The sequence below is a fragment of the Cetorhinus maximus genome, chromosome 7, assembly GCF_964194155.1.
Source record: "Cetorhinus maximus chromosome 7, sCetMax3.hap1.1, whole genome shotgun sequence".
Taxonomy (NCBI): Eukaryota; Metazoa; Chordata; class Chondrichthyes; order Lamniformes; family Cetorhinidae; genus Cetorhinus; species Cetorhinus maximus.
In genome coordinates this window covers 27,952,864-27,976,665 of record NC_135885.1, presented here as the reverse complement: position 1 = coordinate 27,976,665, position 23,802 = coordinate 27,952,864, and the positions used below count along the sequence as shown (strand labels likewise).

General features: G+C 41.4%; 1 protein-coding gene across 5 annotated transcripts in view; it reads right to left on the bottom strand.

Annotated features, from left to right (window-relative positions):
* Nucleotides 1-23,802, bottom strand: part of LOC144682673 (F-box-like/WD repeat-containing protein TBL1X) — a 323,543-nt gene that overhangs the window by 86,955 nt on the left and 212,786 nt on the right. For all 5 annotated transcript variants that reach the window (XM_078545241.1, XM_078545245.1, XM_078545242.1 and 2 more), the window contains one exon: nt 2,722-2,828. In XM_078545241.1, coding sequence (XP_078401367.1) covers nt 2,722-2,779 — 58 coding nt within the window. In that variant the 5' untranslated portion in view covers nt 2,780-2,828. The remainder of the gene's footprint in view (nt 1-2,721; nt 2,829-23,802) is intronic.

Below are 23,802 nucleotides of genomic sequence, written 5' to 3'. Positions count from 1 at the left end.
GTGCTGTGGGAAGAGGATGAGGTGTTGGAGGAGTGGACCTGGATGTCATGGTCCCTATGGAATGCTGACAGGGCAGGTGAGGGGAATGTGCATTTGGTGGCGGCATCGTATGTTGGCGGAAATGGCGGAGGATGATCATTTGAATGCAGGGGTGGGTGGGGTGAAAAGTGAGGACAAGGGGAACCCTATGATAGATCTGGGAGGGAGGGGGAGGGGTGAGGGCAGAGGTGCAGGAGATGGGCCAGATGTGGTTGAGGGCCCTGTCAGCCATGGTGGTAGGGAAATCTTGGCTCAGGAAAAAGGAAGACATGTCGGAAGCGCCGTTTTGGAAGGTAGAATCATCGGAACAACTGCAATAGAGGCAGAGGAGCTGGGAGAATGGGATGGAGTCCTTACAGGAAGCAGGGTATGAAGAGCTATAGCCAAGGTAACTGTGAGAGTTGGTGGGTTTGTAATGAATATTGATAGACAGTCTGTCATCAGAAATGGAGACAGAGAAGTCAAGGAAGGGAAAGGACGCGTTGGAGATGGACCATGTGAATGAGAGAGAGGGGTGGAATCGATAGATTTTTCCAGATCCAGATGAGAATATGAATTGGCACCAAAAAGTAATCGATGTACCAGAAAAAGAGTTGTGGGAGGGGCCCTGAGTAGGACTGGAACAAGGAATGTTCCACATGCCCCACAAAAAGACCAGCAGTCTGGTGATCGAAACTGGTTTTGGGGATTGCATCCTTTTTACCCCAGGACCTGGCAGATCCATCAGAACCATCAGGTGTCAGCCATCCAGAGAGCCAGACTCAAACTTGCTGCAAGTCATCAAGCAGCCAAAGTATTTAACCTGCTCCAGTTTCAAAGTTCACCTGAGAGTCAACCTCCTAGATATTCAACTACAAGAAACCTCACAATCTGCTGTGGATCCATTGCTTTACAAGATCCTCACTTTAACTTTAAATCATCAAATCCAGTCAAGAAACCACGGGGCTGCTACATGAGAGACCAGAAATTGTAAATCAGAGACTGAGTTAACTGTAATCTCTAAAAGTGCACTTCCTTTATCTGAATCCAAAGTGTGTGTGTGTGTGTGTGTGTGTGTGTGTGTATACGCGCGATGTTGCATTAATTCGGGGTAAGTGTGTGAGAACAAATGACCACCTTTATTTTTTAACACATGAAGGCTTGCTGCTGACACATTTAATTGTAATACACACTCCGAGGGTGAGAAAAGACACACCTCTTTCCATATTGATTATGGGCAGTAAGAGTGTATATACTGAATACATTCTATCCATGACACAAATATGTTGCAAAACTGGCTTTCCAGGCTGTCATCTTGTGGATCTTATGGTCAGGAAGTGGTCACAGGTCTGTGACCAGAAACCTACATGTTTCTTATAGAGCTCAGAGGTGTGCAATTGCTCTTCCTATTCCCACAAAGAAAGTAAAAATAAAGATTCTTGTTTGGTCCGCGCCTGACCCAATCCTCTTCCCCCACAGTGGAAAAGCCACTGAGGCTTCCCAATCTGGCTAGTTAGAATTGCCTTGATTCTAATGGCATTGTTGGGACCTTATTTGCATATGGATGAATAGAACCCCATCAGCTTTGGGAAGGTGTCCTCGCCACCTGCTCAGTAGAACATGTTAAACTTGGGAACAACCAGCTCCCAGCAGCTCCATGGCAAATAACTAACCTGGAAGGATTTTAACTGCCCGCTTGTGCAGTTTTTTCCAGGTGGATAGGGTTAAAGCCACCCCAACCCCTTTGTGTAACCCTTTACTTCTTGATTCTGGCATTACAAATGTGCAAGCAAAAAAAAAAACTCAACATTGGGAAAAACAATCCTGTTTGCCACCAAGATAATAACATCCCTGTAACAATTCAAGTGTACACAACAGCAGTTTCGATTTATATTTTCCCAATATAGTTAGCTGATAGGAAACAAACATTGCTGTGTATTAAAAATGCTCAATATTGTAACAAGTTCAGAGACCATTGGATCATAAGTACTCAAAACTTGCTTACTGAAGTCTGGGCATCTTATTGCAATATATATTTACGATTGTACTATAAAATAATTGAGCTCTATAATTAATAAGAGCACTGTATTTTGTTACTACTCTGTTCCTTTATGCTGCTCATCTGTTGCCAGTAGTGATGGCCTAACAGCAAAGAGAAATCAAATCCTCAGGGACTGCCTGGCCTACCCAATTAACTTCATAAATCAATGTTGAAGAAGAATTATTGATCAGACAAAGTGAGGTTTTGAGCTAACGGTTGTAAAGAAGAAACCCTTGAGCATACAAATCGATTACGTAGTTAATATGGTAAAGCCCCAAATACCAACAAATTCTTTTATAACTGTGAATATGTAAAGTCTGCCTAAATTTATGCCAAAGTATGCGGAACAAAGCTATTATTGTATAACTCCCGCCCACACATAACAGCCACCTGCATGACATGTGAATGCCCTCCAGTTGTAAGGGCTTGCCTGCATATGTTTACAGTCCATTGACTGAGCCAAAGTACAGGAGGAGGGCATGTGAGCCTCATTTTTCCAACAAATCTGCCAACCCTTCATAAAAAGCTGAACTTCTGAGATCAGAGTCACTGGGTCCATAACAAAAACAAGTCACTTAATCATAAGGGATCATATATGTAGAATAAAAGATTCACACAAATCAGCTGCTTCACACTCATGTGGTGCGTATTAACATTCTTACCTGATTCTTGGAGATATCGATAAACCAGGAAGTTTACTTCGTCACTAGTTATGCTCATCTTAGCCCCACCTCAAATTATGAGGTTTATAAACACTGCAGTCTATGCCCTGTTGGATAAGGACACACAAAAAAATAATTATTTCTCATAAGTTTAGCAGACAATTAACTCCACTGGTTATAAAATAAAACAGCTTCAAATAACATGATGACTAATGTTCATTTTTTACCCCCAATGATTTCTGAATAAGTCAAAACATCCAAAATTTTAAAATTAGAATCTATTTTATTTGGGAACCCTCAACTGGGTCAAAGAGGCCTTCTCTATAGTCAATGGGGCAGATTTTCCTGTTCCTATACCCGTGTGCATTTGATCACTTGGACACAGTGCAGAAAGGAGCTTTGTATTGATTGTTTACAACCGAATGGCTTCAGAGGACATTAAAAGTCAACCGTGTAAGTGGGGAAGTAGAACTGTGTGTAGGACAGACTGATTGGGCTCGCAGCAGCTCTCTGAAAGGTATTAGCGACCCAGTTAGGTTTTACTGGCAAGCTAGCAGCTTTTAAGCTTACCTTTCTGACGCTAGCCCTCGGATGATGAGATTTACTGAATTCAACTTGATAGTTTACCATGGTGAAATTTGAACACTTGGTCTTTGGGTTGTTAGTTTGGCACCATAACTATTAGGGACATTAAGCCCCAATTAGAAAACAGCATGGGTTAAACCTACTTCATCCAAAGTCCATGTCTGATTGTTCTATCATGAAATTCTCCTAACCCTTCACCCTCACCTTCACACTGGGAGCGGCTTATGGGCCTTTACATAACTCTTACCTTTTTGAAAATCTTCTTCATTTGAAAAACTAAGGATCAAATGGTGTCTCTACTCATCTTTCCCCCTTTCAAAGGCACCCATTATAGAATTATAATTGCTTTTTGAACATATATAACCTGCATATACAGCATTAATCCTTTCACCTGGAAGTATGCTTTCTACTTGAAATTCATGACAATTATGGGCAGCCCTAACCTACAGATAATAGGGTAAATTCTTCAATGTGACATTTGGTCACATACTAATGAACGAGTGTGTGCAAGAGGTCTTATTAGTGCAATATGAATGCATGCTTTAAGATCACAAAGTTTTCAGCAGTACAATAGATCTTAAATCTTGTTCACACCACAACTGCAAAATCACTTTTTGATGTCAAAGGAATACTCCAGAGAATGTTCCCAAAAATTTGCAATCCTGCTCTCACTTCAATTTTAAGACAGCGAGTTAAAATTGCTTACCCTTTTTAACATTATTTTGTTTACCAATTTTCCAAACATCAACCATTGCATTGTGCTAGTTTATAGCCATTTACATAAGCATGACTGGCTCACTTAGATTACAGCATTAAAACCAGTGATTATTGGACTTGATGTACAACTTTCCTACACTTGTATACATTATTCCAATGTACTTTACTATTCCCAAAATAAAACTGATACCAGAAGAATGGCTGTAGTCTTTCCAGTCGCAAAAACCTAGATTAGAGGGGCATTCAGCTATTCAGTCCACCATTCAAATGGATCATAGCTAATCTGTGCCTCAGCTTCATTTACTCCCCACTCCCCCATTTCCCAATATCTGATGACATTGTTAACAAACAAAAATCTATTGATCTTTTGGGATTGAATGGTGCAGATTTACACTATCCTTTGTGTGAAAAAGTGTTTCCAGATATCACTCCTACCTTGATATGGATTTCAGCCTAGAAGAAACTGTTTCTCTATAGCTACCCTAAATGAATACCTCATTTGAAGTACCTCAATCAGATAACCCATGGACCATCAACATCAGGAAAATACAAACTTAGGTAACCTGTCTCCATAATTTAATGCTTTAAGCCCTATTGAATTGTATTGCACCAACATCAATATATATCCTTCCTGAGGAACAATGGCTAAAACCGTACATCAGATGGGGTCTGACCAAGTTTCTGCACTACTCAAACATCACTTCTTCACTTTTATATTCCAACTGCCTTGTGATACTGGCCAACATTCCATATCTTGAAATTTTTTTTGTATCTGTACGCTTTGTGATTTGTGTACATGGAACACCTAAAGCCCTTTGCTCCTCCACAGTTCCTAGTCCCTCACCATTAAAAAAAAAACACAGATTCTCAGATTCAAAGTGGATGACCTCACACCTTCAAACACTGAACTCCATCTTCTAATAGTTTTGCTTACCTATTTAATTGACATCCCTTTGAGTAAAATAAAACCTTTGCTCCCATCCACCCAAGTAACTCTGCTTCCTAATTTAAACATCATCTGGACTTGAATATGCTGCTCTCCATCCTTTCATCTGTTGTAAACATAGTCACTGAAATACCAAAGAAACTATTTAAAGATTAAGTTTAAATACTAAATTTTTAACTTGGTGTCTTGCAGTTTATGGTGGAAGCTTCATAAATATTACTATTGAGAGCATTCTCTGGCATACTCCTTCCATACACAATTACCTTGCATGAAAAATCGATAAACTGTTTTCTTTAGAAGAGATTACAGTGCGATAGCCGAGATATGAGACAGAGTAGATAGAAATAAATTGCTTCCAGCGGTTGATAATTCATATTATGGGGACACAGATATAAAATTAAATGCAAGAGATTTAAGTCAGAGACCAGGAGAAACCTTTGTTTACACAATGGGTTGTAAGGTTTTGAATGGACTACAGGAATTAGGTGATTGAAGTTCATGCTAATGTTTAAGCTATGTGGTTGAAGGAAAGGGAAATTAAGGAATTATGGAAATAGGGCAGACAGATGGTAGTAAAACTACTGTGCATTTGGAAAAACAAAGGATATAGAAACAGGAGATTTAGCCTCTTTACCCTGTTTCACCATTCAATAAGATCACGGTATTATGAGACCATGGCCTACTTCCATGTTGTTCACACTATGTAACTCTATGCAACTCAAAACCTCAAAAACATGAGTATCTTTTTTGTACCCAAAAAAAAAACTTTACCTCTCTTGCACGTGGTCCAGGCCAACAGTCCAGGATCTGCTACATTGTTGGAGGGAGAATTATTAGTTCAAGGTTCTGATCACTCGCTGAGACAGGCTTTTAAAGATTGACGCTGCTTGACAGAAACCCAGTGCCCTACGCATTAAATATACCTGGTGCCATTAAGATTTAAGTGGTGAATCACTTCATTGAAAGCATAGAATGGTTGCCATGTTTTGTCTACAAAATAGCATTCACTATACTCCAAGAAGTAATTCATCATGTGAAGTATTTCGAAATATCTTGATGGCATGACAAAGTGCCACACATATGTTTCTCATTTTGCATGCTGTTACAAGTGTGGTTCACTCTCTGGGAAAATGGGAGGTGTGAAACCACATTTCTGTCAAACTGCATTGCCATCTAGCATATAATGCCCCATAAAACCCTTGAAAAGCAGTATATTACATAAGTACTTTGTTGCAGCAAGGAGGTAGTAATAGATGACACTTTAAGCTCAATGAGGATGATGTTACAATTTTGAGGTTTATGAGGTTGCTATGTTTTGGAACTGTGTCTTTAATTTAAGGTAAAATGAAGGGGGTTCATATGACTTGTTCTGAAGTCCGCCTGAGCGTAAGTTTGAGCGGTTTGTTAGAGGTCAAAGGGAGGCTTAGATTGTTTTACTGAGAAGGTGATGCAAGGTATTTAGATTCGGAGATAATGGTAGCATTGTGTCTGTTAACAGTGGAGACTGAGAGACTCAAAAGTCCCAGAAAAGTGTTGAGAATTTTGGATTGTAAACAGCTGTGCTTTAAACTGCCCATTTAGTACCAAGATGAGAGAGAGTTGGGTCCTCAAAGATAGCTAATTAGCATTTCTAACTAGATACAAGGCCCATGTGATTCACACTGTCATGGGGAAGGATGTAGAGGAAGCATTGTAAATGTCAGGTTACAGGCTGCTGCTATTTGAATATCACAGACAATGATGGGAATCTGCCTGGTTCCAGGGGAGAGAGAGGAGCTAGAGGCCAAAAAAGTCTCTATGGTTCACTGCGCAGGAATGTTTTTTTTAATTCATTCAAGGGATGTGGGCTTCATTGGGTAGGCCAGCGTTGATTGCCATCCCTAATTTCCCTTGAGAGGGTGGTGGTGAGCAGCCTTCTTGAACCACTGCAGTCGATGTGGTGTAGGTACACCCACAGTGCTGTTAGGAAGGAAGTTCCAGGATTTTGACCCAGTGACAGTGAAGGAACGGTGATATGTTTCCAAGTCAGGATGGCGAGTGGCTTGGAGGGGAACTTCCAGGTGGTGGTGTTCCCACGTATCTGCTGCCCTTGTCCTTCTAGGTGGTAGTAGTCGTAGGTTTGGAAGATGCGGTCTAAGAAGAATTGGTATGTTTCTGAAGTGCATCTTGTAGATGGCACACACTGCTGCTACTGTGCATCGGTGGAAGAGGGAGTGAATGTTTGTGGATGGGGTGCCAATTAAGTGCGTTGCTTTGTCCTGGATGGTGTCGAGCTTCTTGAGTGCTGTTGGAGCTGCACTCATCCAGGCAAGTGGAGAGTATCCACCACACTCCTGAATAATGCATTGTAGATTGTCGACAGAAGCTTGCACTCGGATTGAAAAGACCAAATTTATGGGGAGTTAAAACAAGGCTGGAAGAGTTGCCTAGCTGGGAGACTCTCTGGGGAAAAGAAAACCTCACTGTGAAAAACAGTTCTAAAATTGCAAGTTAAAAGAAAATAACAGGAATAAACCATCGGCGATCAGGAATCACTTTGGATTGATTCTGTGAAAACTGAATATCCACATAAAGGACAGTGTAAAGTATCCTTGTAAAGTGTCTTTTTTTTTTGGTTTGGCTAAGAAAACGAAGGCAGGGGTGTTCCATTCTGTGGTTTGAAGTATAAGCTGCCTATAAGATAGCAGTTCTGTGGTTTAAAGTATAAGCTGCCTATAAGATAGCGTTTAGTTAAGAGTGCTTTTAGTCATTTCTTACAGTGAATAACTGAAGGCATGAAATCTTGGTGTGTCTTTATGTCAGCTATTAACCGGAAGTGCAAATTTATTTTTGAAAGTCATCGGTCCATGTGGAGATCATTACAATGATTTTATGCAAAGCTTAGGGGGACTTAGACACGCTTATAAAATTGTACATAGATCACCCACACCGAAATGAATGAAAGCTGAAGTACCAAAGTCAAAGGACGGAATCGTCGGCTCCTGTTTGCGTCATAGCGGACTGGAGCGGAAATCAATCAGGAAATCGCAAGAATCTGTTTCATGTTGTCGTAAAACCAGTTTGCAATTGTCTGCTCCACCCATCAATGGCAGGTTGCATTACCTGCTGCCACACGTCGGGAACCTAATTTCAATACTTTAGCATCTCATTCTACACCCTGTTCACCAGAACCATCCCCCCATGTCGACACACAGATGTGTTTCACAACTATACATAAGCGACGTGCATCTGGCGAGCTGCACTTTGCTCGGGACTTCAAGGTTTGTTTGCCTATCGTGCTTCAGGCAGCACTCGCAGTCATCAGCACCAGGCTTCACAGGCAGCACCATATCACTTTTAGGGGGGCTCAAAGGCAGGTCTCTACCTACCAGAACAGCCAGAAGGTGGGAGTGGCTTTTCAACAGCTGCAGGGCTATGGTTTGCTTGGGGAAGGGGGAGAAATGGCTTCAGGCAAGGGAAGAGGCTGCAGGACGAGGGCTGTACTGGGGAAGGGGGATATCCCGGGATGTGTGTGCGGGCACATGTTGATCTGTGCACGTGGCCTCAAGATGGTGACGGCTGAGGAGGCCAGATGGAGATGTGAAGGTGTGTGAGAGAGAATGAGTAATGATGTCCCTTGAGCTGGCAGTGAGTGAGATGCCAGTGAATGTGTGATGGCCCTGTGAGTGTGTGAATTCAGAGTGATGAGATGGTTGCCTTACCCTGGTAGCACAGATGAGATCATTCATCCTCTTTCTGCACTGGATAGCCAAACTCTTCTGTGCAGCTTTAGCATTGACAACCACTGCCACCACCTCCCAAACTGGAATGGTGAGATTGCTGGACCTCTTGCGGCCAGAGCGGGGATGGAGGACATCAAGGCGGGCCTCCAAAAGGCATTCCAGTGATGGGTCACTGAACTTTTCTTCACTGAAGACAGGGCCATGTCTTCACTGGAGCAGTCCTGGCTGCAAGCATTGAGAGCTGTGTGCGTGGCTGCAGTTTCGATATGGTACCCGGAGTGAGGAAACGGTGAGGTAATGGCGTGGCGGGCAATTCAGAGGCTGCCCGCCAGCAAGACGGCGTGTTTCCTGTGGCTGGATAGTTCATGAGACAGGAAGAAGAAGATACGGCGCGAAAACCCGCCATTGCAGCCTGCAGGTAAAATGTTGTTTTTCATGCCCGCTACCGCACTTAGTGCAATTCTGGGACAATTCCACCCAAAGACTTACAAAATATTCAAATTGACTCATTAGCTTCCAGCTGAAGCAAACTCTATCCGATATTGCCTGCTGCTGGGCTATATGAATACAGAGTAGGCTCGAAAAGTGACAATCAATTTGATGCTGCATTTTTTGGGGCTGGTCCTAAATACTCGGCATGCCTTGCTGTCCGAAAAGAAAGGAAAGACTACGGTCCAAACCTCAAACCAATGGAATGCTAAAGCCCTTTTTACAGCAACCTAGTTTTCCACTTGTGCACTTGCCAGGCCACAATTTTCCCCTCATTCATTTTAATGAACAAGAAATTCACAGACAGACAAACACACCAGCTGAAAATCCTGGCCAACGGCTATGTTTGTGCGAAGAACTGTGCTTAACCTGTTGTTTTTAGTGCACATGGTTTGCAGATTACTTTTGGTGCAGGATCAGAGTCCCATGAAACACTCTCAGGGCAGGTACAATGGGCCTGTAATCAGCTTTGACAGCCCAGCACTACACAAAGAAACCTACAGGTACTTGGAGGAAAAAAAGAATTTACTTATAACCTTTGATCACCAGCAAGACAGTAAGTCATTGTGACAATGTGGTTAACGTAATAACCCACACTGCCACCAACTTATACCTGGTTTCAGTTCCCAACAGAGGAAAAGAAAAGAAACCTCATTGCAGAAGTTAGAAATTTGAAGCTTTCAAGTTAATAATTGATTGTTGCAAACACAGTCTAAATCCTGTTGCTATTTAAATGGTTGAAATGAAACTAGGTCAAAGACTTTTTCCAAAGTAATTACTACATAACAACAGGGTGCAGCCTATTCAGAGTATTGGACAAAGTATTCCACTTTTGCAATGTTTGTAAAAAAAACAATGAGATCATGGTAGGTGTTGTACACTCTACTATTCCCCCTGTGCTGAAACAGACAGGATTTTGCACAATTTATAAGCACTGTTCATATTTACACTAATATTAGTGCTGACAGAAATTTTATTTATACTGCACAAAATCATCTCCTTTGGTAATAAGTCAAATTAAAAATGACCCTCTTCCTGTATCTACATTTCTTTAACCCGCTCCATTACTATGCCTGTCACATTTTTGCTTATTGTATCTGCACTGGAATCTTGGATATTAACATAAACCCAGCGATGGGATGGGGAAGGGAGGTTAAGACCATAAAGCACGGGAGCAATAGGAGGCCATTCGGCCCATCCAGTCTGCTCTGCCATTCAATGAGATCATGACTGATATGATAATCCTCAACTCACTTTCCTGCCTTTTCCCCATAGCCCTTGATTCCCATACTGCTTAAAATTCTATCTATCTCAGCCTTGAATATGCTTAACGACCCAGTCTCTGCAGTAAAGAATTCCACAGATTGACTACCCTCAGAAGAAATTTCTCCTCACCTCTCTTTTAAATGGGTGTCCCCTTATTCTGAGATTAAGGGGAAACAACCTCTCAGCATCTACCCTGTCAAGCCCCCTAAGAATCTTATGTTGCAATAAGGTCGCTTCTCATTCTTCTAAATTCCAATGAGTACAGGCATGACCTACTCAACCTCTCCTCATAAAAAAATCCCTCCAAACCCAGGATCAACCTAGTGAGCATTCTCTGGACTGCCTCCAATGCCAGTATATCTTTCCTTAGATAAGGGGACCAAAATTGTTCACAGTATTCCAGATGTGGTCCCTGAGTCGAAAGAGGGGGTTCCCATTCTAGCGAAAGAGCACAGAAATCTCCCTGAGGCACCTCTGAGCCTCAGGGAGATTAGTTTAAGTTTTAAAAATTTAAATAAAGAAAAGAAAGTATTTTAAGACATGTCCCCTCATGTGACAGTGTCACATCAGGAGACATGTCAAGGAACATTAATGAAAAAAATTATTTAATTTATAAACCCTTCATGAAACCTCATCCCACCCGTGGATGAGGTTCCATGAAAAATGTGAAGGCCACCTGGGCTCTTCGCTTGCCCGCCAACCTTAAGGTTGGACGGGCAGCTCAGTTTATTACTTTAATTGGTATTTAAATAGCCTTAATAGGCCTTTGACAGTTCGGTGGACACGCAGCTAACTCGGCTGTGTGCCCGACGAATTGAAAATCTAAATGACATGTGGAGCTGTTGGGACACCCGCCCGACATCACCATGCTTCATTTTACGCCTTTGCGAATGGGGCCCACCCCCGCTTGCCGAGCTGAAAATTCTGGCCCTTGTGTCATCCTCACACTTGCCTTCCCGTCTATTTTTGTGTCATCTCCACACCTGGCGATAATACATTCACTTCCCTCATCTAAGTCATTGATATATATTGTAAATAATTGAGGCCTCAGCACTGATCCCTGTGGCACTCCACTAGTTACAGATTGCCATCCTGAAAATGCCCCCTTTATCCCCAACTCTCTGTCTTCCATTAGTTAGCCAATCCTCTGTCCATGCTGATATACTACCCCCAACACCATGGGCTCTTATCTTATTAAGTAGCCTTACATGCGGGGTACCTTATTGAACACCTTTTGAAAATCTAAATATATTACGTCTATTGGTTCCTCTTTATCTATCCTGCTTGTTACCTCCTCAAAAGAATTCTAATAAATTTGTTAGGCATGATTTCCCCTTCATGAAGCCATGCTGACTCTGCTTGATTAGATTATGTATTTCTAAGTGCTCTGCTATTACATCATTTATAATAGACTCCAACATTTTCCCAATGATGGATGTTAAGCTAACTGGCTTATAGTTACCCGTTTTTTGTCTCCCTCCCTTTTTGAATAAGGGTGTTACATTGGCCATTCTCCAATCATCTGGGAATTTTCCAGAATCTAAGGATTCTTGGAAGATTATGACCGGTGCATCCACCATCCCTGTAGCTACTTCCTTTAATATCCTAGGATGCAAACCATCAGGTCCAGGGGACTTATCAGCCTTTAGCCCCATTAGTTCTCCTAGTACTTTTTCTCTAGTGATAATTATTGTATTTATTTACTCCCCGCCCCTTGTTGTCCCTTGATTATTTAGTATTTTTGGAATTCTATTAGTATCTTCTACAGTGAAGACTGAAGCAAAGTATTTATTCAACTCCTCTGCCTTTTCCTGGTTCCCCATTATTATTTCCCCAGCCTCATTCTCCAAGGGGCCTGTGTTCACTTTGGCCTCTCTCTTCCTTTTCATATACTTAAAGTAGCTCTTACTTCCTGCTTTTATATTACTTGCTGGTTTAGACTCAGTTTAATTTCTCCCTCTATTTTTCTGGTCATCTTTTGTTGGTTTTTAAAACTTTCTCAATCCTCTGATTACCACTAATCTTTGCCACATTGTATGTTTTTTCTTTCAATTTGATACTGTCCTTAACTTTCTTGGTTAACCATGGTTGGTTTAACCCCTTCCTTGAATCCTTCTTCCTCACTGGGATATATCTTTGTTGAGAGTCATGAACTATTTTCTTTAACATTTCTTAAACATCTGCCATTGTTCATAAACTGTCTTTTCTGATAAACAGCCCACTCCAGCCAACTCTGCCCTCATTCGATTGTAATTATCCTTATTTAAGTTTAGCACAGTTGTTTCTGACCCAAGTTATGCAAAATTCTACCATATTATGGTCACTGTTTCCATGGGGATCCTTTACTCTGAGATCATTTATTAAACCTGCCTCATTGCACATGACCAGATCCAAAATAGCCTGATCCTTGCTTGGATTCACAACATATTGTTCTAAGAAACTGTCCCAAATACACTATGGATCCTTGCTCATGTCTACCTCTGCCAATTTGATATTCCCAACATACATGAAGATTAAAGTCACCCATGATTAATGTACTGCCTTTTTTTACATGCCCTCATTTATTCTCTGTCCTACAGTATAGCTACTGTCAGGGGACCTATAAACTACTCTCACCAGTGTCTTCTTTCCCTTGTTATTTCTTACCTCCACCCATATGGTTTCTACATCTTCTGATCCAAGGTCCTTTCTTGCTATCGTACTTATTCCATCTTGTACTAAAAAAGCTACCCCACCACCCTTTCCTTCCTGCCTATCCCTTCGAAGGGTCACATACACCTGAATATTTAGTTCCCAGCTTTATCTCATTGTAACCACATCTCCATAGCGGCTATAAGATCATACCCATTAACCTCTATTTGTGCTGTTAATTCATTCATTTTATTCAGAATGCTACACGCATTTAAGTAAAGGGCCATTAATTTTACCCTTTTACCATTTTTTCCCCTTTGGACCCTATTTGCTGCTTTTTTTTTAATGCTTGTACACTCTGTCCCTTCCTGTCACACCCTGGGTGTCATTTCCTAAATTTGAGTGGGTGTGACGTGTTTTTCATGCTGTGCCTTCTGCCTTTGACAGGTTTTCTACCTGGAGCCCAGCCTGATTGACATGCTTGGTTTCCAGAGGTGACGAGGATTCTGGAGCAAGCTGCAGAACCAGCTAGGCCTGATCCACGACCTCCGGAAGGGCTGTGGGTTCCATTTCCAACCTTAGGGTCTTTGTATGCGGCGGGGAGTGGGGGGGGGGTGGTGGAATGTTGGAAGGGGAAGGAAACACTCCCACTCCTCCTGGCCTACAAGCTGCACTGTAAAGGTACTTACCTTCTTCCCAAAGCTGTCCTCACCTCCCTTCAGCTGCCAGGTTTCGTGAGGCCTGGGAAACTCAACAGGCTACAGGTAAACTTGTAAAAACGGTTAAATCAGAGGCTACCATCTCATTAAAATAAATTGCCAACCTGCCTCCAGGGAGCAAGTTGGCTGCCCGCCCCTTGCCCTGCCTCCATTAAACTCAGAAGTGGGGAGGTTGGATTGAGTTTGAGAATTTTTGAATTTTAACCTCCAAATCATTTTTGGGTGCTAAAATCCAGCCCTCTGTTTGTCACTTTCTTCCACCCTCTTTCAGTAATTCCTTTCTTGATACCTCCTCTTTCTTGTGATTTTCCATTTTTTCTGCTTATCTCCCATTCTCTCTCTCTCTCACATTTTCCTTAATTGATATACTTAAATTACATCTTTTTTTTTTCAGGAGCAGAGCAGCCAAAAAGTACCAGGTTGGAGAGAAGTACAGCGGTCAGCAGGATCTGGATGCAGCTGGCAGCCATCCAGAAGCTACTGCAATAGGGGCCATGCCCTGGGCTGATAAAGAGTCGAGGAATCAGGCTCAGTTGCGAGATGGAGTGACTCTGGTGCACAACCTGGTAGATAACTCCAGCTAGGAGGGAGCAGAGAAAAAGTTGATGCAGAAGAATACAGAGCTGACAATGAAAGTGTACGGGAGGGGGCATATAAAAGAGAGACAGAGGAAAGCCAAAGGGAGGACATGGAAGAGAAGCAGGAGGAAGAAAGATTTACAGATTGAGAGAACAGAGATACAATAATGGCAAGAAAGAAGCTTTTTTTTTAAATTGCTTTCCCAAGATCTGGCTCTGGAAACACCTGAGTTCGAGAAATATAGGCCTTGTTGGCGTGTTTGTGGGGAGAGGGAGATAGCGAGAGTGGGATCAAGAAAAAAGGAGAACTCCCGACACACCCTGTTAAGGATAAGGCAGAGAAGGAAAAGATAACCATACACTTGAGATGAGGCAGAGAAAGACCTGTGCCTTTATTAGCTCAGTATTCTGGAAAATGGTTTTTCTTTCCATGTATGGATTAATGCCAGCTGCCATCAGAAATTCTAAAAATGGCAGAATCCTGAGCAGGAAATGCTGGTTCTCTCATCTGAAAATTTAAAAAAATAATTAGAGCTCCAGAAGCACTCCAAAAACATAGTTCACTGTTCAAAGTTCATTTGGCCGAACATTTTTTCCTTATTTTTTTCAGTGCATGGCAGCTCCAACTAAATCCCCGATTCTAATTATTTTTGAAGCACTCCTGTGGGTCCTTTTTTAATGTTGCAATAATCAGAAGATCCTAACCAGGGCTGCACAGTTTAAATGCTTAACAAAACAGCCAGCACCAGAAATGACTGCTGGATTGAATTGGCATAAAAACCCAATAGATTCACTATTGTCCTTCATTGAAGGGAACCTGCAATCCCTATCTGGTCTAGCTCAATGTGGCTTTGATCCAACATTGCATGTTGGATTCTTAATTCACTCAGGGCCACTAGAAATGGACAATAAACATCGCCAGCATCACCCACATGCCAGGAACCAATTTAAAACAAACTGCAGAAATGAGCATGGAACATTTATTACCAACACCTAGAGCTGTTTGTACAAGAGCTCAGGCATCCATCTACTTTTTCAAACGTAATAGTTTTACAGAGTTGAATGGTCCATTTGTTGCTTTCTACAATTTGATCAGACCAATAAGATTGCATGGAAAGAACAATGGGGTGCAGGAAACACTACGGTAGATCAGTCAATCCAGCACTAAAAAAAAAATCAACTCAGAAGGGGAAGGGTTTTAGCTCCCTCAGTTGAGGAGAAATCAGGCAAAACAGGAGTTGAACTCAAAATGGTACACTTTTACTCTGAGGCCTTTTTTATGCTGCGGTAGTCCAAACAATTGAGGAGCAATTGTTTCGTAAATATATACAAGTCAGGATCCTGTTATGTAGAAAGGACCTGGGAGCCATTTTCACAGCCTACTCAATGGAGCATCTACCATGGACACTGCTCATTTGAAGCAGTTGTGCAGGGGCAGAAGCTTCTAAGGCAGGTATAAAAGTTATATTTATGGGTTCGGGAGGAGCAAGTGTTTTCTGATGAAGGATATTCACTGCTTTCTTTGTTATCTTGTTCAATAACTATTTTGTTAAGTGCTACAATATTAAAATGCACCATCAAATATGGTACTTTATCATCCAGCAATCCAAATAAATCTTTAGGTGCTGATCCCTCAATGAATTAGGTTGATTACTTTGATGTATTAAAATACGAGATTGATCGCAAAAGTACATTGAAAGGGAAAGATTCTCTAATGCGGCAGGTACAGGCTCATCTCGAAAGTTGGTTAGGCCACATTTAGTATTGCATGCAATTCTGGTTGCCATAATATAGGAATGGATAGAGTGCAGAGGTAATTTACAAGGATGATACCAGAAATGAATGGGTGTAAGCATCAGGAAAGGATCGACAGGCTAGGTATCTTCTCTCTTGAAAAAAGAGTTGAAGGGTGGCCTAGTAGAGATACTTGGAATTATGAAAGGGCTTTGTTAGAATGGATGCAGAGAGAATGTTTCCTCTCACAGCTAGAGGCCATCAATATCAGATAGTCACCAAGAAATCCAATAGGAAATTCAGAAAACAATTTCTCCAGCCGAAGAATGGTAAGAATGTGGAATTCGCTACCACAGAGAGTGATTGAAGTGAATAGTATAGATATGTTTAAGGGGAAACCAAGACAAGCACATGAGGGAGAAGGAAATAGATGGTTAGGTTGTAGATTTAGATAAGAAAAGATGGGAGAAGGTTTGAGTGGAGCATAAACACCAGCATGGACGGTTTAGTTTGAATGAATGGTTTCTGTGCTGAATATCCTGTGCAGTCCTACATAATGTCACTGATCGCAAAATTTTGACAGGTACACTGAACTGAAGGCTGGTGAAAATTTCCACTGGAGCAGAGAAGGCAAAAAAGAGATTTAAGAGGCTTTTATATTTGTGAGGAGTAGTGTTGTGAGTAAATAGGGAAAGACTGAAATCTGGGTTTTCAGGCGGCCAATCCACGATCACCTGACACCAGTGGCAGGAAGCCAACATTTCAAGGCCCAGTTTCAAAAACATACATGCAGTGAGTAGTACATGTTGAACCAGCACGATGATGCAGTTCACTGGCTCCCAGAAAATGCAACATCGGTTGGCCCGGAGGTTAAGCAGCCAGGGATAAGGGTGGGATGGAAATCCAGGGCAACAGCTGGTAAAGTTAATCTCATGCAGCATGGAGGAGAACCCTCTCCTTCTAGCCCCTCAAAAATAATTGCAACATTTACCTTTTCAAGCTTCTTTTGCACCATGAGGTTTTATTGTGCTTAGTATCTATGGTACACGCTTTACTGAGTAAGCTGTTATAATGGGGTCCTGCCTTCACAAGGATGTAAACATTCTTATCTGATTCAAATACATGCTATATAAATGTAAGATTTTTTTTTGTACGATAGACTTCTATGGTTCTACATAACTGAATTGAATATATGCGTGATATATTTAGAAACATTTTAGCACAAGTTATACATCAAAAACAGCTGCTAGAAGTGGTCACAACAACATTTTGAGTAACTTCCCGATACTATGCAAGATTATATCACTGATGAGCGTATGTGCACTTTATTCTCAGCACCTTATTTTTAAACAGAAAAATTGCCCAGGATTTTCCATGTGTCAGGCGGGCTTGGCGGGGGCAACTGCCACCCAACTTCAGCTCCGCACCGTGATTTCACGTGGGCGGGGCAATTAAGGCCTGCCTTGCGTGGATTGCAAATGGTAGCGCTGAGCGCTACCTGTGCGGGCGGGGGGGGGGGGGGGGGGTGGGGAGAAGGAAGAGTCGGGTCCAGCACTCTTTCACGCATATAGCGCTTCAATCTCCCTGAGGCAGCTATGTGATTGAAACGCTTTTTTAAAAAGTAAAAAAAACAATAAAAATTTAATGAAACATGTCCCCTCATGTGACTATATCAGATGAGATGGGACATGTTTTTATTTTTCAAAATAAGTTTTTATTTAATTTTTAAAGCTTTAGGAAACCTCATCCCGCTCGTGGATGAGGTTTCCTAAAAAACGTAAAGGCCGCTTGGCCTTTTCGCCTGCCCGCCAACCGTAAAGTTGGGCAGACAGCGTAAAATTCTGGTTAATTACCTGGTTAATGGGCTTAATAGGCCTATCAATTATCGGCTGCGCGTCCGCCAAATGAAATATCGCGCGACTTCGCGATGACGTCGGGACGCACACGTCATCACGCGTCATTTAACATTCCGGGGTGTCGGGCACATGCCCACACGCCGAATGGGAAATTCTGCCCATTTTTTTTTTAAAGATGTAAATAGCTACCAGAAAAATGAAGAAACAGCAACACAAACTTTTTGTCTACGACATACTTGGTTAACATGTTACTATGTTCATTAACGGTATTAAATGTTGTCATAATTTCTGTTCACACCATTAGGCATCAGTTTTTGCAAAACTGTTCAAATTGCAGGGAAAAATACAAATTTATTTTATTTCAAAATGGTTCACCTTCAATACTTTTGTGAGAGGGGAGAAATGACATACTACTATAGTATTTTGTTACCATCATTCAAGTTTCGTTGGTTTTCAGTCTGTTAAACAGAAAGCATTGATAACAACGTACAATGCTATATTTAGCTCTGTAAGAATCTTTCCGCCTAACTGTTTAACTTAGCTCAAAGATTCAGCTTGCCTCCTTCTCTATATTGTTAACTCTCTTTTTTCAAATGGAACTAGATTGCAGATCATTGCAATATGCTCCTTGATTATCAATTTGAACTGGAAAAATTGCTCTGATTAGATCAGTAAGACCTGAGGTAAAGAAATTATACAAAGTAGAGTCATTGCTGAATTCAGCACATTTTATTGCATGCTATTTAATTCCAAAAATGAAATACCTTTATTGTATAATTTTTTTTTACGCTAGGTGACTTCCAGGCTGCTTTGGTACAGGGATGAACCACTTATCAAGCTCAAGGAAGAGATAGCACTGACAAAGAACCATTAAGCTTTACAATTAGATGCAAAGATCTTTGCAGAGTCAAAAGTGTAGTACAGCAAGTTCTTGCTTTCAACACTTTTGTTCAACAGCCTGAAAAGCAACTAGGCTGAAGTGATAACACAGTAGCACAGCACGTCATTCTTTACCCTCAGAAAATATTAAAGATGAATCATTTTGCAACAAAATGTCAGTTGTTATTTGTCCTGCAATTTTGAGGAGTTTTGCAAGAACTCACACCTTAACTAGTGCAAAGAGAAACTAATGAACATAGTAGCACTTTAAGAACATGGTTATGAAGTGCATCATCTTAAAAAAGGGATGGCACTGCAATTGCTTCAATTCGTTGGTAATTTGACAATTATATTTTAAAATAACTATTGTATTCTAACTTATATTAATGCTAACTTCTAATATATTGTGCAAGAAATGTTAAAACAAAATTACAGCAATGTGACATGCTATGCTTTTTTTCAACTTTTTACTTACAATCTGGAGTGCATTCTCCTTTTCTCTTATCCTGTAATTCACTACCTCTTATTCTGTCTCCCTCTTTCATATTCCTTCACATCTATCATTGCCGCTTCTCCCTCAAGTGTGTCTCATTTTTACTGTTTCTCTCGTGTGTATTCTTTCTCAATGTTGTCTCACTCATCTCTCCATTTGATCTCTATCTTTCTCGCCACCTCATTCCTCTATCCTTCATTCTCTTCACATTTCTTTACTCGCATTATTCTTCCATTTCTCTTGTGTCAACTCTCCGTGTAATTCTCATTTCTCCCTCTCCATTAGTTTAAATCTTGTCACCACGGCAGTTTGCTAATAGCTTTCCACCTTCTGGATTAGTTTAGCATCATAATTAAGCATTGTCAAAGTTCAGCTTTGGATGGGTGGAAAATTGCATGTGATATTTAAAATGGATAGAGACAATTAAAGGGGAGTGTCAAAATAGGAAGCAAAAAATTCTTAGAGCCTTTGAAAAGTTTCGTAAAGGCATTGCAACCCATTGCAAAAGCTGAAAAGGTTAGGCCAAAAAGTGAATCAAAAAAGCATAGGGTAAGGTGAAGGCATCACATCAGTCTTCAGGCAAGTGATCGAGCAGCCAAGTTCCTTCACTGTCGCTGGGGCAAAATCTTGGAACTCCCTTCCTAACAGCACTTTGGATGTACCTACACACATGGAATGCAGTGGTTCAAGAAGGCAGCTCACCACCACCTTTTCAAGGGCAACCAGGGATGAGCAATAAAATTGCTGGCCTAGCCAGTAACACCAATGTCCCATGAAAGAATATAAAAACAAAGCACAGAGTCCTTGTTTGATTGTTGCTGAAATGGAGTTGGTGCAACTGGCTGCGAGAATGGTAGTCCTTTGTGCCATTCTGTGGCGTTGTCCCACAGGTCAGCAATGCAATATTTCAAGGAAGCAGAGAGATAGTCCAGGATGGGGCAAACTTCTGTCATCATTGGGTAAGGGTGCCCTGTGCTGTATAGTAACTGGAGATACCACTGCAACACATGGCACAGTGTTGCATCTGGCTCACTGATGATGACCTGGATCTTGAGGAGAGAGCATTCAGGACCATTATAAGTAGGTATCTCAGAACCAGAAAAATGGTTGATAGTATTTTGCAAGTCCGCAAAGTGGCACACCTTCTTTCATGCAGTGCCCATGAAAGCAGGGCATCATGTTGCTGGGGTGCTTCTGAGAATGAAATATTAAGGTTACCCAGGTATTCACAGAACTCACCATTTGATCTGCAGTTCAATTTTGATTGGAAATAGGAGCTTCCATGTACCAAAACTAAACGACCTGAAGTATCTGCTTTTGGAAACAATCAGCAATGATGGACACAAATTGCACTAGTTTTGAGAAGTGTCTTTATTCTTCAAGTTTCTGCTGAAACTCATTTACACATGGTCAAATGTAAAATCTTCCTTGAACCAGCGCAATTAAGAAAATAATACTTTTGAAAATAATTTTGCTTTATAAATATTCCTTGATATACTTAAAAAGTGGTAACTTGGTGCATTTTGATTATTACAGCTGAAAATCGGTTTCACAAAAACTAAGCATTTTTATCAGCGTGAATTAATCTAATTTTAAATAACTGAAAGTGACTTTAAAAATTTATACAAACCCCATTTTCTGGTTGCATTGGCGTACAGGAAATTAAGCAACAAAAGATTATAATCCAAAAGCTTTTAAAATCTGGTTATTAATGCTCTTTCTCCTAAATGCAGCTTAAACTTGAGAACCCTCTTGAAGGGTGCAAACAGAGGCAATTAGGAGAAGCTTGCAGTGGTGTTTCATCCAATCTGAGGATGTGGCCAGTTTGTGGGCGTGATTCAATTCCAACAGTGGTAAACTAGCGCTAAAGGTCATGTAATAAACAGTTTGCGCTTAAAATTCCACCATCTTTTCCGTTGGTTTGGTCGATGTCAGGTGAATTATGCAAACTCCTGCCTAAATTACCTCTGATCTGTGTACCAGTGGATTGGCTCAAATCCCTTGTGCAACCCAACTTGTTTGGAATCCCTCCATTTCTTCAGTTATGATACTTGACCAGATGGCATCAATGGCGTCCCACCTCGCAGGGTTTCAATCTCGTCTCCCGAGATTTCGTTCCCCTGGATTCCTGAGACTGCACTCTAGCACCAACTCACAGCCACAACTTCAGCTGCGCTGTGCAAAACACTACTGCTCCAAAGGGGGTACATTCACCCCAAAGGTCCGCAGCACGGAATCACCAAACTTCTGCCACCTTCTTTGATCGCCAGGGCTTTTCCTGAGCCATCTCCACTTAAGATCTATCAACTGCAGACTTTTTTCTGCTTGGAGCCTCTTTCAATGCTCCTTTTTCTTCTTAACATTGGGATCTCCCCCGTCGCCTCTCCAGGACTTCCTTTAGGACCCCCTCCCTGTCCCCTACCTGGGACTCTTCCCGATTATGGCATTCTGTTCCCCATAACACGACCCCAGTTTTCGTGCTGTTTTCATTTTGCACAGGCAGACTGGGCTCGTGTTCTCGGCCCAAGGGACTTCAAATGCCGGATTGCGCATGTGACACCTGCTCCCGGCCCGCGCATGCGTGAAATGCCCAACTTGGGAGTTCCCGGCCTCCACTCCATGAGAGGGTTAAGTCTGGATCTCATAACACAATACACAAAGAGAATTTCCTCAAATCTGCACCCAATCGCTGTGAGCAGTGAATGCCAGAAAATCAAGCTGATCGGAGTGAATGCCTATAAAGGAACAACCCAATTTTCCTTCCAATTGAATTAATGGTAGGAAAATCAAGCAGGTTCTTTTATAAGCCTATGCTCTAAGAGGTCTGATTTTCATTACATCTATGTAAACTAAGCCGTCAGCATTGGCTCAATAGTAATGGATGTCTGCTCCTTCTATCTACAGGCACCATCTAATGTCTTTGATTTGTCTCTTCTGTTTTGTTCAATTATTTAGCTAATCCTAGGTTTTTCAAAAAGAGTGGGAATTTTATAGCTCGTTTTACTTTCTCCTGCAAGTTAACCCACCAGCTTTTTTTTCAGCACATTCTGAACCTCACATCCTTATTTTTAAACTCCTTCCTGGCCTCACCCCTCCCTAGCTCTGTAATCTCTTTCAGTCCTACATCCTTCCGAGATACCTATGCTCCTCCAATTCTATCCTCTGGAACATCTTCTATTTTCATCACTCAACCATTGGTGGCTGTGCCTTCATCTGCCTAGGCCCTAAACTCTTCCCTTCCTAAACCTATGATCTCTCTAACTGTCTTCTCCAATCTGAAGTTTCTTAAACCTACCCCTTTGCCCTAGTTTCTGGTAACCAGTTCTAATATCACCTTATGTGGTTTGGTGTCAAATTTTGCTTCATAGTTGCCCCAATGAAGCCCAGTCAGACATTTTATCATGTTAAAGGCACTATATAGATGCACATTATTGTTGTTCCACTTGGAGCTAAGTCACAGCCTTTTGTCCCTTCCAACACAGCACTGCTTGCTATCAAGTCAGGCGGAGGTGTACACTGGAGCAGAGCACATGTTGTAGTGGGCCAGCTGGAAAGCATTACCCAGATATGCATGAAAAAATTCTTCTAAAGAAGTTCATGATGCTCATGCTCTTGGGGGAAATCCCGGCATTGAGATGAACCTGCTTCATCACTTTGAAGATGTAGGTCAATCAGTTGTCCTTTCTTTCTCTTCTCTGCCTCTTGCTGTTCTTTATTCTGACTTTAGTCGCATTTTCTTGATACCCCTTTTGGGATCTGATTTCTGCCCCTCTGTCATTTCAAAATTCACTTTCGAACTTTCTGTATTTTGGGATTTGTGTTATTTACTTTCAGACATAAAGGTTACTTTGTTTCATATCAGTTTTGAACTGACAGTTTGGCTTGAGGCAGTTGCATGTCTGGCATGAAGAGCATAAGTGCTGCTTGTGTGTCTGTTAATAGCTCACAAGCTTCAGTGACCTTGTGCTGTTGCTTTCCCACCACCACCGATGACCCCCCCTCCCCCCCTACTAACCTATCTGGTCACCCTGAGCCTAAATGGCTCATATTACTTATATATATATATTACTTAAATATTACTTTACCTGAATAAAAATATTTCCAGTTACGTAAATCACTATTCTCATATAGGAAACCTAACAGCGCAAATTATTAGAGATCAAATAAGGTTATGTTGTGAAATGGAATGTGAATGCCATTAAACGCTATTTGGAAAAAAATGTTCTCACAGTTATTAGCAAACCACAGAAATTTAATTCAGGAATATCTGTGCCTGACCACATTAAATTCCAAAAGTCATTTCTTACACGTACAGAAGAAGCGTGTGTGGTACAGAGAACAGAGAGCCTGAAATTCCTTAAGCAATGCGGTTGGACTCCCACCTACCAGTTTGCCCTGGTCACAACCACATCACAGTGTCCAAGGGGTGAAGTCATTTAGTATCCATCCAGCTGGAGGTCAGGAAT